Consider the following 16,744-nt stretch of genomic DNA (forward strand, 5'->3'; position numbering starts at 1 on the left):
TGTGTCCTTTCCCTGCCACATTACCCATTTTCTTTCCTATCCCTTTTCTTTTGCCTTCTGTTTAATAAGACTCTGTCTACACTGGCACCACTAACACCACTCCTTGGAGGTGAAAGTCTTTTGTCAGCAGGAAAGCTCTCTCCTGCCAATAAACAGCATCGACACAGCGTGCCCTTTTAGCGGCACGGCTTTAGCAGCACAGCCTGGCTTAGCCAGCTAAGACTGTTTATCTTGCAACACTACTGTGAGCCCATGACCAAAGAGGCCGTTAAAAGCCATGTCTTAAACAGCCTGATGCTGTACAAGTTTGCCAGGTCTCAAAGTAGCTAGAAAGATTGTGTGCCATGCTTGTTTCTCCAGCAGTGAGCTGCAAGAGAAAGTTAACACCATAGACAGAAGCTGCATTTTCTATCTTTGCTGTTATTCTCGTTCCCTTTTGAGTGTGGGGTTGTCTTGTTTGGTCTTCTAGAAAATGGGATAGTACTTTAACAGCTCCAGCCCATCTCAATGAACTTCTCTCTTTCCCGAAGGACAAGTTCCTTCAAAGTAACATCTTTAATACCTTCTAAGAGACTGTCAGACTGGGGTTGTTTTTTCTAGAACTTTCTACAGCTAAAAGGAACAAGAACTATTGTGAAAATAAAAATCCATTTCAAATGCTGTGATTTTTCATATTTTTCTGTATCTTAAATAAAAGGTTGAAAGGATTTGTAATGCTGTTTGCTATGGTACTAAGTAGGCTGAACACTATTTACCACAGTTTAATGTTGTATAGTAACACGGTCACCTTTGACTCTTTGGGCCCATATATTCCATCAAAATTCAGACACTCCCCTGTCAACTTAATAAAGCTGAATTAGTAAACTGGGTTAAGCAGTGGTGCCACTCCCTTGGGACTGGAGACAGACCTGGAAAGGGATACTGGGGATCAGCAAGCAGCAGTAATCCAGCTGTGAGGAGGGTTTGGTGGAAGGGTGCCATGGTGCAGTCACCTGTGGGATGTTTTTACTGGCAGGTGAGAAGGGCGTGAGACACACTGCTACCACAGTTACTGAAAGGGGTAGGTGGGTGTTTTACACTCTATTTGCATATATTCTGTTGCTGCTTTCTCCCATGTTTATGGCTGTGTTCCCTTTCCCCTCAAAAGAATTTCCTTAGTCTGTACAGTCTTGGAGTGCTTGTGAGAGAGGCAGTTTTGCCTGTTAAGGATGACCAGGGAGGGTGCATTTAGTTTTCTCAGGTTTCATGGTGGTGGCTCCAGCTGGTTTAGTTGTTTATCAAGAGAGACCCTAGATATATTGAACCCATTAATTAACTGGCATAAAGGTTTCATGTATATGATCAGCCAAACAGCAAGAATAATCACGTGTGTGTATATGGCCATAGATCATTAAAATACAGTTTCTAACCTTGGATTTAGGTTTGCTTTGTTTCTTACAATACCACTAGTGTCTACTTACAGAGCGACTGGAAAACAGAAACATGCAAATTGACACTCATGACAGACAACCCTTTGACTCACTTCCCTCAGTGAAGTCTCACTGTAACAGTACTCCGCTTTATGTCAGGGGAGAAGTTCCTTCCCTGCTGCCCTTCAGTGTTATGTTGATAGATCCAGCCTCTCAAGTGTGCACATGCGCACACACACACACACACACACACACACAAAGATACTTGAGTAAAGTGTTACCAGGATAACGTGGGTCTTCTGGGCCCCAAAACACAATCCAATAGAAAGGACTTAAAACAAAACAAGCAAAACAGACTCACATACTACCAAGTCCTGGCCGCCTCCATTTCTCAAGCATCATACTTCCCTTCCCGATCTCTCAGCCAGGAGCACACTCCTCAGAACCCTCTCCAACCTGAGATAATTTACTAGGCTGTTCTGGTTTCGGTGCAACCTTTTTGGTCACCCTGACTAAAACTCTTTTCAGACAGGCCTACCTCACACAATCCCTTTTCAGTTGCCACTCCCAGCCAGAGGTGCCTGTAAAACTCTTCTCCCTACGCATTCCTCCTCCTCTTGACCAACACTCCCAGTCCACCCCAGCTGCAACTAGCAATGACCTAATGAGTCACAGATGTCTCTCGCCAGGCTGAATTAAGCCCCTGACATGGACACACTGGGGATTTGGTCCTTTTCTCTAAAGCAGTGGTTCTCAATTGGAGGTCCAGGGAGGCTGCCAGCCAGTTTCAGGGGGACTGTGAGCCTGGAGACCGTGGGCAGAGTTGGAAGGGGGCACAAGGGGCATTGTGCCCCAATTTGCAGTGCCTTAACCAGAGTGGGGCAGTCCCAGAAGCAGCTTCACCTCACTCCCACCAAGGCCTTGCCCAGGTCAGAGACTGGAAGCCAGAGCCAGGTAGTGTGGGTACTGCTCTGGCTGTTACTATGGAGCGGTCAGCCACAGTGCTACCCTGTCTGCTGCTTCTCAGCTCCCAGCCCCCTTTGACTGCTTACAAAGCTGGTAAAAGCTGCCTGGCTGGGGGGGGACCCATCTCCCTCAGGGAGCAGTGACCACAGGGGGCCCCTCCCCCAGAACACAGCCCCTAGCTACCCCCCCCCCCTGCACCCTGAGCTACCTGCACACAGTCCCTAGCTACCCTCCACCCCCAACCCAGACAGACTGGGTGGCATGCTGTGAGTTGGGTTGGAGGTGGTGCTCCCTCCCCAAGCCCTGCCATGCAGAGCTGGTCCCCCAAAATAGAAGTCAAAATACACCTAAGTAGGGTGCCAGGTGCAGGGAGTGGGAGGAAGGGCTTAGAAAGAAAAAGGTTAAGAATCCCTGCTCTAAAAGGACAAAAAACTCTTGACACTTTTTTTTTCTTTTAACAGGAAGATGAGAACTGTTTGTAATATTATTAAAAAATTAAACCCTAGCTAATACAGGCCCGATCCTCAGCTGGTGTAAATCGGCATAGTTTTGTTGGTTGCATTGGTACTATACCGATTTAGAAGATCTGGAGGTATGTTTTAATTAGGATATAGATTTTTCTCCAGACCATACAAAGCTATACAGCATGTAGGTGACGTGTGCCGTAATATATGAAATCATTGATGAGCATCCTCTTTAACAAGGCCTTTTACACCTCTGAGGTAATATAGAAATCAGATCCAACACGTTCCACATATTTACAAAACAAAAGTATAAAGAGAACAATTCGGGCACAGAAAGAGCCACATTTTAAAAAAGGGTTACATATTTAAAGTGTGGTTGAACTCCAAAAAGTGAGTGCATTAAAAAATGGGCATTGCCAAGTTCTATACTTGTGTCTCAGAAAATCCCATAGCAGCTTTGCTCAGTTTAAAAGTAAAATATATTTAGCTACTATCATCTGCACAGAAACTCCTGGAATTTAAAAGTCAAGCTGTGTTCTTTCTGGCTCGTGTATCACCAACCAGTAATACGGCCTACATGCAACAACAAAAATGTGACATGTAATATTTGCATAAGTAGCATATTTTACATGTATGTTAACTCAAACTAAAATGAAACTGGCCCTTTTCACATTAATCTGCACACATATATAGAACATCCTTACAGGAAAGATTTCTAGAAAAGGTTCCGTGGTCACATTCTAATTAATTCCATCATGGATGTATACTGAATCCACCTCATGCTCTTGTAGTTTTGTTGTTTGTGTTGTAGCACAAACAACAGGAAATGTATCACAAAACCAAACCTGTCTGAAGACAAACTCTGTAGTTCTAGACCAAGTACAAAAAGATAAAGATGTTTTAATATTAAGGTGAAGAAAATCTGTTTTGAAGAAAGCTTGAAGTTAATTTTTGCCTCTTTTCTTGTGCTCTTTAGTTGTTGAAAATGAAACTGTGCATACTAATCTTTAAAACTAGCTGCCACTCAAAAAAACCAAAAAGCCGTGGAAGCTATTCTGAAAAACAAATGAATCATCACCAAAACATTAGCTGTGTAACAGTTTTTTTATTTTACTATATTGACATTTTATGCACAAATATTTTATCAGAATAAAAATAGAAAATAATTGTTTCATGTAAAATTACCAAAAAAATTCAAAACAAAAGTAATACATAATTATTAGCAGAGTATAAGTGTCTTTATTTAAAGAGTAAAAATGTATGCAAAACCCGTTTTACAAAAAAATTGGGATTACACTTTTTTTTTTCTGGCAGCAACAAAACAATTATATAGACATATAATATTCTACATCCTTTATTTAATTGAAGACATCAAGTTAGTCAGATTTCTCTCTTAGCTACAGGAAATTTGACAACAGCTTTATGCTGTTTGGAAAATGCATTGGTCCTTTTTTAATGAAAAGAACATGGTGGAAGAGCAGCAGATCCTACCAGGAAAGAAAATGCACATAGACAAACCCAAAAGAGATAATCATATTTACTAAATTAAAGGGCTTCAAAATAATAATCAGATGTATTTACATGGGAAGTTTTGATGCCATCTTTCCTAACAGAATGGAATAAGACTATGTATATTCAAGGGTAAAGCATCAATTTTACTTATTAGCTTTAATATTAATTCATCCTCCGTTAGACTGATTTGGTCAGTCAACATTTTAAACCCTTCCTTTCTCTGCCCACTTGCAGTATTTTAGACCTCAGCTAGAAAGACTGAGCAGTGTTCTAAGGGGCAGTTGTATCACATTTCTTAATTAGCTACTTGAATTGTGGCTTGTATTTACAGTGCCCATCCTTGTCTTGCACAAATGGAATTCTGGACACAGAAAAAAGTTGTTAGCCATGCAACTTGCAGACTAATTTTCTCCTTTCATAAGCAAGATAGTGACCTCAGTTATTTACATAAGAGATTTCAAATGCTTGATAGTGAAAATGGGCTACAACTGTACTATAACAGTCATACAAGCTAGACATTTGACTTGACTTCTGACTGATTTACCCATATCTGTAAAAAAGGACTTGTAATGGACTAAAAAGGATTTGTGTAGCTTCTTATAAAGCTAATACATCTTTCAGAAGCAGAATGCTCAGCCTTTTGGCAAATGAAGGAGTGCTTCAGTAATTCAAGAATGGTAAATTTAAAGTCACTGGAGGAATCTGACAAGAGAAAGCTACAATGGTGGTGATGGCAGCTAAAGAGACTTAAATGATAGATGGCATGAGAGAGATCCTCAGGCCTACAGCAGAGGCATGGAGATGCACCTCCACTAAGAAAAAACACCTCAGCTCCCAGATGTACCCTGAAAAAATAAACCCTAAAAATATACAAGTCTCACATATTTCCAATTCCTCGAAAGCCAGTTTCTCTTTGCTTGTCAACAGCAATAACATAGTGCTTCCACCACTCAGTTTAAGTACATTTTACATTAAGCGTCTGTCAGTGTAGCGAGATTCTTGACTTAAAAGTTTTAAGAGTAACTTGACCTTTCAACATGGTACTAAAGATTTTCTCTTATGCAATTATATTTTTACTATTTGTCAAGTGACACCACAGATTCTGCTGATGGTTCCTTATTTAAAAAAAATCTGCTTGCAAGAACAGCAAAAATGCATGGTAACACAATATTCATACTGTTTAAACAAAGGGGCAAAAAGTAAAAGATACTCTATTCAGACTAACAGAAGAAGTCTAGCAAGTCATTAATGGAGACGCTCAAAAATCATGGAGACACAGTTTTGTACATATTAACATGTATATGCCTGAATGAAGTAGTATTTATACCAATCTCTGGATTCAGGATACATTCCAATTATATATATTTTGAAAAATGTATCCAAACCCTTAACTGTGCCCTGCTTAGGCCTCAGGAATGTGTAGTTTTGTTTCTGAGGCCTTAAAACATTATTTGAAGTTTGGAAAAAAGGAATTTTTAATAAGAAACTATATTTTTTCATATTTTAACAGGGCAGACTATACAATAATCTGGAAGTCAAACTTTAGATTTTTATAAACTTATTTGCAACTCATTTTGATTCTAAACAGGAAAGAATTGCTGAATGTGATTAACTTAAGTCTTCAGTTCATCAAGATCAACTATAGTGCAGGTATAAGGAGTATTGGGTAATATACTCTGCAGCATAGAGTAATAAAAACTTATTTTTGGGTGAGGGATATCTTTTCGAGTTTTTAATCACCTGACAGGAAAAACATGGAAATCTTTATTCATTTTCTTTTGCTGAGTAGCCAGCATAACATTTTTCAAAAGTTAAGAATTTGCCCTCGTATATGCATGTTAGCTACACATTCAATGAAATACTCATAATTGGCTTTTGATGTAAGCCAGACTTAAACCTGGATCTCTTTCTTCAGCACTGATCTTCAGTTTAGTCTATTCTTAGTTTTCTTTGCTTATAAACAGAGAAATTATCTTAAGGACTTGATGCTTTGTATTATTTTTTAATGTGTCTGTTCTTCCTGCTCTGCTTGATTAGATGAGATTAACAGGCATGTTTAAGGGCAGCTCCTGCTTTAACTGTGTACACATCCAATTCCATTTTGTAGTTCAATAGAGAAAAAAAACAGCAGAAAGGGTTGAATTCAAACTATTGACCAGTCTATTTTCTATAGATGCTTCACTTTTCTTAAAATGCTGGAACAAGTATTTTGTAGGGCTGGACATACAACATGAATCAGTTCAGCTTTCCTCACCAATTTCAGCAGACTACATGACACAGTGTGCCATTCTTCACATTGAAGAAGTTGTGGTGATCCCTTAACATACACTGAAATATATGCTGTTAAAGATCCAAATTTATGGGAATCTCAGTTCTTTGTAGAAAATCATGCATCATATTGTACTGTCAAGGAATAAAAAGAAGCTTCCCATTCTGATAAAGATAACTGCTCTGGGTATATAAGAAAGGCCTCAGGCTCCCACTTTCAGGTCCTAGTGCTTAATTGTCTTTCTCGGTTTGCAGGGATGCTGTAGCTAGTGCTACTGCTGTGACTGGCTGTGCAATGCCATGGAGTTGCATCTTTGCCAGTTTCTTTTGCTCACACTCTGTGACCAACCGGTTCAGCTCTGCTGCGCTATAGCCAATGAGAGTTTTCAAGTCACAGACAAATTTGTACACAAACCTCTTGCCTTGTACTTTGCAGATCATATCCCCATCATAGTAATACCTTAAATGAGAAAAAGCAAAATCAGTGCAAAGTAACAGAGCAATATTCAGTGTACGAAACCCACGCACCCCCACAAATGATCACCTTTAAAGATGCTGTAGCGCTAAAAGGTAGGTTCTTTTTCTCATTGTAAGATCTTGATAAAGATTTATTTTATCCACCAACATAAAACTAGACTTCAATGGTCTTGTGCTAGAGTTGTTTTGTTTTCAACATAAATGTAAAGAGGAAACGAACGCAGTGGAATATGAATTCTTTCTTGAGTTATCTGGCTGAGCTATTGGGAGAGCAATGTTACTAAATCAATTCATCATCGCCATCACAAATCCCACAGGGATGCAGGCTGCTTGAAGACTGAGCATCACTGGGGTGACAGTACACCAGAATGGCCAGATTTTTGCAAGATTTCGCTGATTATTTTTGACTGAGCGGCAGAGAGACTCTTGGCAATTTCAGCTACAAGGACAATTGACCAGACTGTTGCAGGAGGTCAGTTTCAGTATGCACCCTCATGTACTGACCCTGTAGGTCCCATAACCTTGCCTCTTGCTTACTCCCTTCGCGGAAAAAGCAGCTAATTTCAAACTGAATGCTGTGGGTCACATTGTATTCATGATTATGGAAAGAGTGGGACTGTATATTAATATAGCCCATCTAAAACTACAGGATACTTTTCAATAGCGAGCACTGGAGTTTCACTCTTTCCTTTGTATAACTTAAATGCAGGACCTACTAAAACTCAAAGTCAGAAGCACATCCATTATCTATGTTTACAATTAATTATGAATTAATTACCCTTTTATGGTCAACATTTTTCATGTTTTATCACAACAGAGTTACCACCATAGACCACACCAAACAGAATGCAGTTAAGACAACATAAAACTCTATACATGATCTATAGTACTCCAGAGACAAATTAAACTTTTTGCAGTTGTATTTTGTGCTCTCCTCGCCTCAGGCATTAATGAATTTGGACTTCTGAGGTTTAGTGGGATTGTGATAAATTTGTGCAAGGCACAAATATAATGAAAGAAAATTACCCAGCTATGGTTCAGTTTCTCTGAAAATATCATTTGACTGGATTACCCTCATGCTTCTAGCATCAGATAGCTGGAAACTCCCTTGGCTCTCAGATTTTCAATCCTTTGAAAGGCATGCTTGTGTACAAAACAAATGCCAGGTCATCTGTACTTCTGAGATGTTCTTTAGTCCTTGATAAGCAAGGAATAAAGAGGGTCTCTAATCTCCAAGCAAAACTGAGTAAATGACTGAAGTAGCTTTTGCCTCCCAGTCAAATCTCTTTGGAGACACCAAATTTTGCAGATGACACACTTCAGACTAAAGCCGTGTCTACACTGCCACTTTCAGTGCTAAAACTTTAGTCGTTCAGGGGTGTGAAAAAACACACCCGAGTGACAAAAGTTTTAGCACCGAAAAGCACCAGTGTAGACAGGGCTGTGGCTCCTAGTGATAAAGCTCATTCGGGTGGTTTTTTTTTTTTTTTTAAATCACTGGGAGAGTTCTGCCCCGGCGATAAAGCTTGACTACACTGCCCACGTCACAGCGCTGCCACAGCTGCACTGTAACATGGGTAGTGTAGACATGCCCTAAAACAAAAACTGGAACTTTCAGAATGAGAAATACCCAAGTTGGTTTGGCAAACCACAGAGACTGGTGAAGACTTCTTGTAAGTGGAATGAAGTCTGATTAGATGCACTTGTGACTGTAGTCATTAAGAACTAAAGTAGAACATACTAGAGGGTCTTGAGAATTAAGAGTTTGTCTATACCGGGGTAGGCAACCTATGGCACGTGTGCTGAAGGCGGCACGCAAGCTGATTTTCAGTGGCACTCACACTGCCCGGGTCCTGGCCACTGGCCCGGGAAGCTCTGCATTTTAATTTAATTTTAAATGAAGCTTTTAAAACATTTTAAAAACCTTATTTACTTTACATACAACAATAGTTTAGTTATATATTATAGACATAGAAAGAGACCTTCTAAAAACATTAAAATGTATTACTGGAACGCAAAACCTTAAATTAGAGTGAATAAATGAAGAGTCGGCACACCACTTCTGAAAGGTTGCCGACTCCTGGTCTATACATATCAAAAGGTCAAAAGTGAGGGTATCTTTGAGAACTGATAGTGCAGCTGTCTCATATCTCATACTAGAAGAGACACAAGAGCTGGAATCTAGTCAGTATAGTAACTACAGAGAAATATTTATATCAGTTTTTACATAATTTTGTTATAGATGCAATGCACAATACAGAGAGTAAAACAAACAAATACAGAAAATTAATGAATGTTTAGGAATTCTTAATCTGTTGGTATGTTTCAGATTATGCTGAAACAAAAGTTATGGATGTTTGCAAAGCACAAGATTAAAAATGAGCAATGTCACGTTTCTATCAATAATTGAATAGATACTTCTTCTGGCAATTCACTGATGGCACAGTCAAGAATACATACCAAAATACAGACCAATTGCTTTCTGTTCTTTGTATTCATGGAGCATTACATGAACTACTTTTAATCTGCTTATTCTTCTGATAACTGGGTAGAATATCTACCACCTTCACCAGCATCATCACCATCATTTACTGTATTAATCACAAATTTACACAGTAGTTTTAATAAATTAGTAAACAAAACTTAAGTCACAAGTTTGTTTTTTAAACAAAAATTCAAGTTGTCAGCAAAATTTTCCCAGTGGCAGGAGGCATTTAATATTGCCACAGACATCTAAATGTTAGATAACATGTTAGTACTGATGCAGCTGCCAAAAGAAAAATACTTTGAGAAACAAAACATAAATATATATATATTTTTATATATATATATATTTTTTCAGTGAATTGCCAGAAGAAGTATCTATTTAATTATTTAATTAATCTATTTAATTTAATTTTTCAGTTTACGTAAACTACTATGAAAACATCCTGGTGATGAGAAAGTGATTCTTGAGTTCTTCTGCTGCTTTCACTTAGTTTGCTTATAAAAGAAAAATAAAACCTTTAAAACCACTAGTGTGATTTTGGTATTGCAAGAAATTTTTTCATGTATACCTTACAACCGCAAATGGATATAGAATCAACCGCAAATGGATATAGAATATCAGGGTTGGAAGGGACCTCAGGAGGTCATCTAATCCAACCCCCTGCTCAAAGCAGGGCCAATCCCCAACTAAATCATCCCAGCCAGGGTTTTGTCAAGTCTGACCTTAAAAACCTCTAAGGAAGGAGATTCCACCACCTCCCCCTAGGTAACCCATTCCAGTGCTTCACCACCCTCCTAGTGAAAATGTTTTTCCTAATATCCAACCTAAACTTTCCCCACTGCAACTTGAGACCATTACTCCTTGTTCTGTCATCTGGTACCACTGAGAACAGTCTAGATCCATCCTCTTTGGAAATTTGTGCTATATCGCTTCAGATTGAAAATAAAAACTGCATTTACTTCAAAATAAACTTTAAATATCTCAAGCTACTGTGTCTCTTATCTGAATCTTACAAACTCGCTATGGGCAAAAATATCAAGATATTGAAAAATTAGGCCCTGATCCTGCAATCATTTATGCTTGTATGTAACTTTACTCACATGAACAGTGCTTAAAAAATCACATAAGCATTTGCAGCATCAACCTTGTATTTTAGAGTAGGCCAAATTACCAGATAAATTGAAAAAAAGCATTTCTGGAGAAAGTTGGTAAACATGTTTTATTTGATAATTTGAATGTGCTGAATTTGAAAATGATGTTTACCAAACTGAATTTTGAACTTTAAGGTAAGTAAAAACAAAAAATTGTTATCATTTGTAACTTACCCAAAAAAAAAAATAAATAAAAAAAAAAAAAAGTGAAGGAGAGGTACTAAATATAGACTATGTTCCTAGTTTGGAATCCTGTGCTAACAAAAAATGCAGGGTGCGATCTCTGTTGAAGATCATACTTTCTGTTTCCTCTGGTTATGTGATGATATGCACTTGAATTTTGTTTGTTTTGCATTAAGGATGACATTTAAGATTAAGTAAATACTTAAGTAAGTACTTTTCAGACATCTTGGGAATTAAATGCCCTGCTATGCTTTACACTAAGTATCATACACAACATAGTATGATATAGTTTATTTCCGTAAGTTCTTCTCTTTCAAAAATATAAATTATATTACTATTAGCCCTAAGCACTAATCCAACCTAAAGCTGACTTTTACTTACAGTGTAAGTGAGTTGAGTATTGATTTGGATACCTATGCCTTGGCATAAACTACATTCTGGTAAATATTTATTCAATATTCATGAGGTAGTGTTTAATTACATTTTATTATTATTGTCAGGTATTCCATAGATGAAACACAGAGGCAGTCTTGAACCTGAAGCATTCCTCAACAATATCTTGCCAACAAGTGAAAAAGGACAGTTTTTGCTTCTAGTGAACAGGGATTGACTACAATACAAGGGGAAACCAACACAAGACAGAAACCCAGATTTCTAAATACAGATGCAACCAACAGAATTCTAACAGCTCTTCAATCTAAATGCAGGCAGTAATTACTTTGGCATAAAACTGTTATGCAACATATGCAGATAAAAGTAAAATTAGCAGTTGTTAAAATCCAATGAAGCTACTTCATCAACCAGTAAGGCTGAACTGAAAATCCCATCTTGCATTACAATCTCCAAAACCTCAACAGTGCTTCAGAGCAAGGTCCCCCTAGTGAACTGGAGTCTCTGCATTTCTGCCAGGATGGAAGTTTCCAAACAAACAACTTTCTTCTGTAACAACATTCAAAATGAACAAACAAATACTAGAGACAGCAGAGTATAAATATGAGCTTAGTATACATATAGCTGGTGTAAGTGACCTAATAGTTTCAGAATTGAAATACCACCGTAACTGCTATAAACATTTCTTGAGACAACACCACCACTAACTATGAAACCACTCAGAGTGGTACTGACTTGGCAATGGTCTGTTTTAGCAATGAGAGAAAACATTGCAAAAAAGGGCTGTGTTTTGGAACTTTCACGGGTATGGACATTACTGTTTTTTCTCAAATGAAGCTGGTGGAGATGTCCCACATATATTTTTAAGTCATATGGAAACCTTCAAAGAAAACCTTATTCTACACTGTGATGGTGCTTACAAGTTCATTGTCTTACATGAAGAATCTGCTTTGGAGAGAAAAATACTATTAGTGCCTGTCAATTCTGTCATCTCCCTTTCCTTCCAGGCACTGACAGGTTTTGATACTATTTCCCATATTGCTGGGCACAGCAAGAAAATGGCTTGGACAATATTTATGGAGAAACATGGATTCCTAAGAAACCTAGGGAAGGATGATCTATAGAATGAAAATCATTTCAGCAGAAAAAGTTCATCTGCAACATGTACAATTTACTTAAAGAGTAGAGCTGCAACAAGTTCTCCAAGTGTCGATCACTAGAGGCACTGATCCCAACAAATGGTGCACTGTGCTACCACATCCAAAAAACTCACTTTCAAGCCACGGTGTGGAGGCAGGCAAACTGCTACAATCCCACACTGCCCTTATGAGACAACATGAGTTGGGACAAACACAATAGAGAACTGGTACCCAAGCTAATGTCACTAGAGCCAATCCCCCATAACTGTGCAGAATCTATCTATGGATGTGTCAAACGGTGCCTATCACAACACTGGAGCTGCAGAAATGCCACAATGGCATGCACTGGGCCTGTTAATGCAAGGGGTGTGTTGATACATATAAGACCTGTTAAATTATACCTGTTTAAACAATGTGCAGGGACATACAGTAACTGTTTATAGTGGATTTAAAAGATCGATATTTACTAATTTTTCAAATTTTACTTAAATGTTGTACTCCAATTTAGAAGGTGAAATATTCAAAGTTCAGCGTAGTAATTTTTTGTTTTAAACAGACTCAGCACATTTAAATCATGAAAGATATCTTGTTCATCTGCCTTTCCCAAAAATGCCTCCTATATCTTATTTTATAGAAAATGTGCCTAATCTATTCTATTGACAATGTTTTTAAGTGGCATAAAATCTATTACTTTGTTAACTCTGAAAAAAAATTGGTTTAATGAAAAGTTATTGTGCACTTTCTTTTAAATACACACAGGACAAAATTTGCTAAAATGGGAGTCTAAAGTTATGGTCCTAAGGCCATATATTTAGGTACCTAAATGTTTTTGTAAATGTGACCCTTAACATGAACATGATTTGGGAGCACAATTCCCACTGACTTCAAAACTACAAAACCCAGATGAAGGAAAATAGCTTAGTTGAGGCATTTCAGTTTTCTTGACTTGTGAAAGTTCAATATATCAGATGGTGATACTTGGCTGGAAACAGAGCAGGAGCTATTTGTTTATCAATTGTGTGTTTTGGTTTGTGTTGTTCTCACAGTAAGGATGCTAATGAGGTCCTGGACCTGTCTTTTTCAGCACACACGAGCATTTTAAGAATGATACTTAGTAGAAAAAAAAACTATGTAAAATCTGAAATTCTATAACAGTTTGGCATGCGGCAAATCTCCAAAAAGGGCCATAATTTGGGAGTTTAATGTACCCATGCTACACACACCCACATCATATATGATTTGAAAGCTTATTTTATGTGCAATTAGTTGAAGTATGATGTGGAGCTGTCAAGTGGTGCTTTAGGCCTGTAGGTGAGGTGAAACAATGATACTCAAAATGAGATAGATGTCATTTTTTGCATAACTCCAGAAATACTGCAACATAACTACAGTTTTTTTGTTTTGTATTTTTAACGTGCAAGTTAACTTCAACACCTTAATATGGTGTTTATTGGTCAAAGCTCCAAAATGACAATGTATCAGATTTTTAATGGGCAAGTTCTCTCCGGCCCAAGAAATGATGAAGCGGCTTAGCATGTGGAAAAAATGGCGAGAGCATTACACATACCCTACACGCCGCTGCCAGTGGGATGCAGTGTAGACATACATCTTAAATTCTGTAACTAAAGTTGTTTCCATGACTATTTCCCCAAGAAATTGTTAAACATATTATCCAAAGATTATCGATCATAGTATTTTCCATTTGTTTTCTAAAGGCAACCCCTCACACATCTAAGTAACGACCCACCCTGCTCAGCTGATGAGAACGGCAGCAGAAGGTGGCATGGTGGTCTGTAACTGTCTGTTTTTTAACTGATGTGCAATCACAAAAGATCTTATGTAACTGGCAGCATACTACAGTTAGAGGGAAGTATACAACCATTTCATGAAATAATTTAGTTGTAGATCTGCTTACCGTAGAGCACGACTAAGCTTCTCATAGTTCATGGTGGGTTTATTTTTACGTTGTCCCCATTTCTGTGCAACGAGCTCAGGTTGATTCAGTTTAAACTCCCCTTCATCGCCAACCCAAGAAATACAGTCTCGAGCATCTTTGTCAGTAAGAAGTTCTAGTAAAAACTGCCATAGCTGAATCTGGCCATTGTTTCCTATGGAGATAAAAAGTCATTAAAACGAAACAAAAGTTATTTTCTACAGCGCTAAAGTTATTTTAAGATTTCATAAGCTTCAGTTTAGGACAGTTCAATATCGGTGTTATACAGTGGCCAAGATTTTTTTTTTTTTTTTAAATCAGACAGTAAGTTAAGTGCTTAAACATGCATTTAGAAATTAAATAGTTGGCCTGATCTTTCAAAAGTGCAACCCACCCAGTAGCTCTCACTGAAATCTTGGCCTAGAAGCCTAGTTCTATGATCCTATTTTTGAAAATCTTGGCTAGTGTCACAAGATACTTTGCAGAGTGTGTCAATCAAGCAAAACTTAAACATGGTTTAGAGGGAAGATTTTTTATTTTTTTTAGGGAGACAGATGAAGTAGCAACTCCTAACAGAGGGAAAGGGACAGAAAGGAAAGAAATATTGGAGGACAGAAGCAATGTAACGGTGAAGCTGATACAATATTAAAGATACAAAGAGTTTGGATAAGAAAATCGAAGGAGAATTCTGAAATTAAAGTACATAGCTAAAGTGCAGTTTTCCTAAAAGTGCCTTTACTTCATAGGGATTAGCAGTGTTACCAGCAGTGTAAGAAGGAAAACTAAAACAGTATGCAAAATGCCAGGTCTGACTAATGTGGTCTTTGAATGCTGAGTGGCAAGTGTTGGCCTGGGAGGATGGTCTGCATTGGGGGGGATGGGAGACTGGCCTTGAGGGAGCATACCTGAGCATGTAACGTGAAAACCCAGGAAGGAATTAGAGGCTAGGTGACACCTTTGCCCCGGGAAGCTGAACAAAGGTGGGGGAGGAGACGCTGGGGGAGAGAGAGTTTCAGGAGCTGGCTGGTGTAATGGAGGAAAGCCCAAACCGGGCTCTGATCCCCCAATGGGGCTGTGCTGCCCCTGGGACACCAAGATGGACCTAATTGGGGAGGATCCTGTTGTCTGTGCCTGCAAGACCTGTCTTGGTCTGTGTTCCTGTCGTCTAAATAAACCTTCTGCTTTACTGGCTGGCTGAAAGTCATGGTGAATCGCAGGAAGCCGGGGGTGCAGAGCCTTGTGTCCCCCCCACACTCCATGACACCAGGTTAGAATTCTGGAACATATTTGCCAATCGCTGCTTCCTTCCTGAATGATCCACTAAAGAGAAGATAAATGGCAATTGAGCAAATGGCATTGAGTGGGAGGAAGGGGGGCACATTTAAGGCAATGGTCAATCTTGGGTTTGTCTCATCTACAAGATAGCACTTCCATCAAGGTAGTGCTCTTTAGCACCAGGCTGGGCACTGATTCAGTACTAACTCAAAAGGTCTGAGGGCTACATACTGCATCAGCACTTCCTGTCGCATCTGGATTTTCCCTACAGGCCTCATAACCAAGCAAGCAGCACTTAGAAAATTTGGCAAAATCATATCTGTAAGGGATGTGGCTGTATTCTACAAATTCACCATGTGATTTAACTGTTAAATATTTATAGCATTTACATTAAAATAAAATTGAGAAAATACCTGTTCTGTTCCCAGGTGAACTTCGGTCTTCTCCTGAGATTCTTGGTGCTCTTTGTACTTTAGCTGCCTTTGCACTGCTGTTTATTACTTTAATGGTGGTCGGGGTAGCAGGCTGTACAGATGCTGGAATAATTTGCACAGCTGTGAAACAGCAAACATTGGAGAACAATAATTATAACTTATTGGTACAAAAACCTGACAAGCGCGCGCGCGCACACACACACACTCACACACAGTGTAGAACTTTAGAAACTAGTGCTATAAATACTTGGGAACGGAGGTTGTTCAGAACTCTGAACAAAACGTTCTGGTTGTTCTTTCAAAATTTTGCAGCTGAACACTGACTTAATACAGCTTTGAAATTTTGTTATCCAAAAAAGAAACTCTGCTTTTAACTATCTTAATTTAAATGAAACAAACACAAAAACAGTTTCCTTACCTTGTCAAGTCTTTTTTTTTTTTTTTTAAATAAATCCCCCCCCTTTTTAGTAGTTTACATTTAACACATTACAGTACGGTATTTGCTGTTTTTTGGTCTCTACTGCCTGACTGGGTACTTCTGGTTCCAAATGAGGCGTGTTGTTGACTGGTCAGTTCGTAACGTGTGTGTGTGTGTGCAAAATTTTTTCCCTCCAGACAGCTACTCAGATATTCACAAACCTTCACCTTAAGAATA

The 16,744-nt window shown here is 38.5% G+C and overlaps 1 protein-coding gene across 6 annotated transcripts in view; it reads right to left on the bottom strand.

Annotated features, from left to right (window-relative positions):
- Positions 1–6,102: 6,102 nt before the first annotated feature.
- GABPA (GA binding protein transcription factor subunit alpha) overlaps positions 6,103–16,744 on the bottom strand; it is a 46,650-nt gene continuing 36,008 nt past the window's right edge. For 5 of the 6 annotated variants that reach the window (XM_039520100.1, XM_039520094.1, XM_039520096.1 and 2 more), the window contains 3 exons: positions 16,069–16,209; positions 14,363–14,555; positions 6,103–7,079 (listed from right to left, as the gene is read on the bottom strand). In XM_039520100.1, coding sequence (XP_039376034.1) covers positions 6,851–7,079; positions 14,363–14,555; positions 16,069–16,209 — 563 coding nt within the window. In that variant the 3' untranslated portion in view covers positions 6,103–6,850. Of the gene's footprint in view, positions 7,080–11,385; positions 11,858–14,362; positions 14,556–16,068; positions 16,210–16,744 lie in introns of those variants that run through there. The other variant, XM_039520098.1, reaches the window with a different exon arrangement.

Source organism: Mauremys reevesii, linkage group 1 (assembly GCF_016161935.1).
Source record: "Mauremys reevesii isolate NIE-2019 linkage group 1, ASM1616193v1, whole genome shotgun sequence".
NCBI classification, from domain to species: domain Eukaryota; kingdom Metazoa; phylum Chordata; order Testudines; family Geoemydidae; genus Mauremys; species Mauremys reevesii.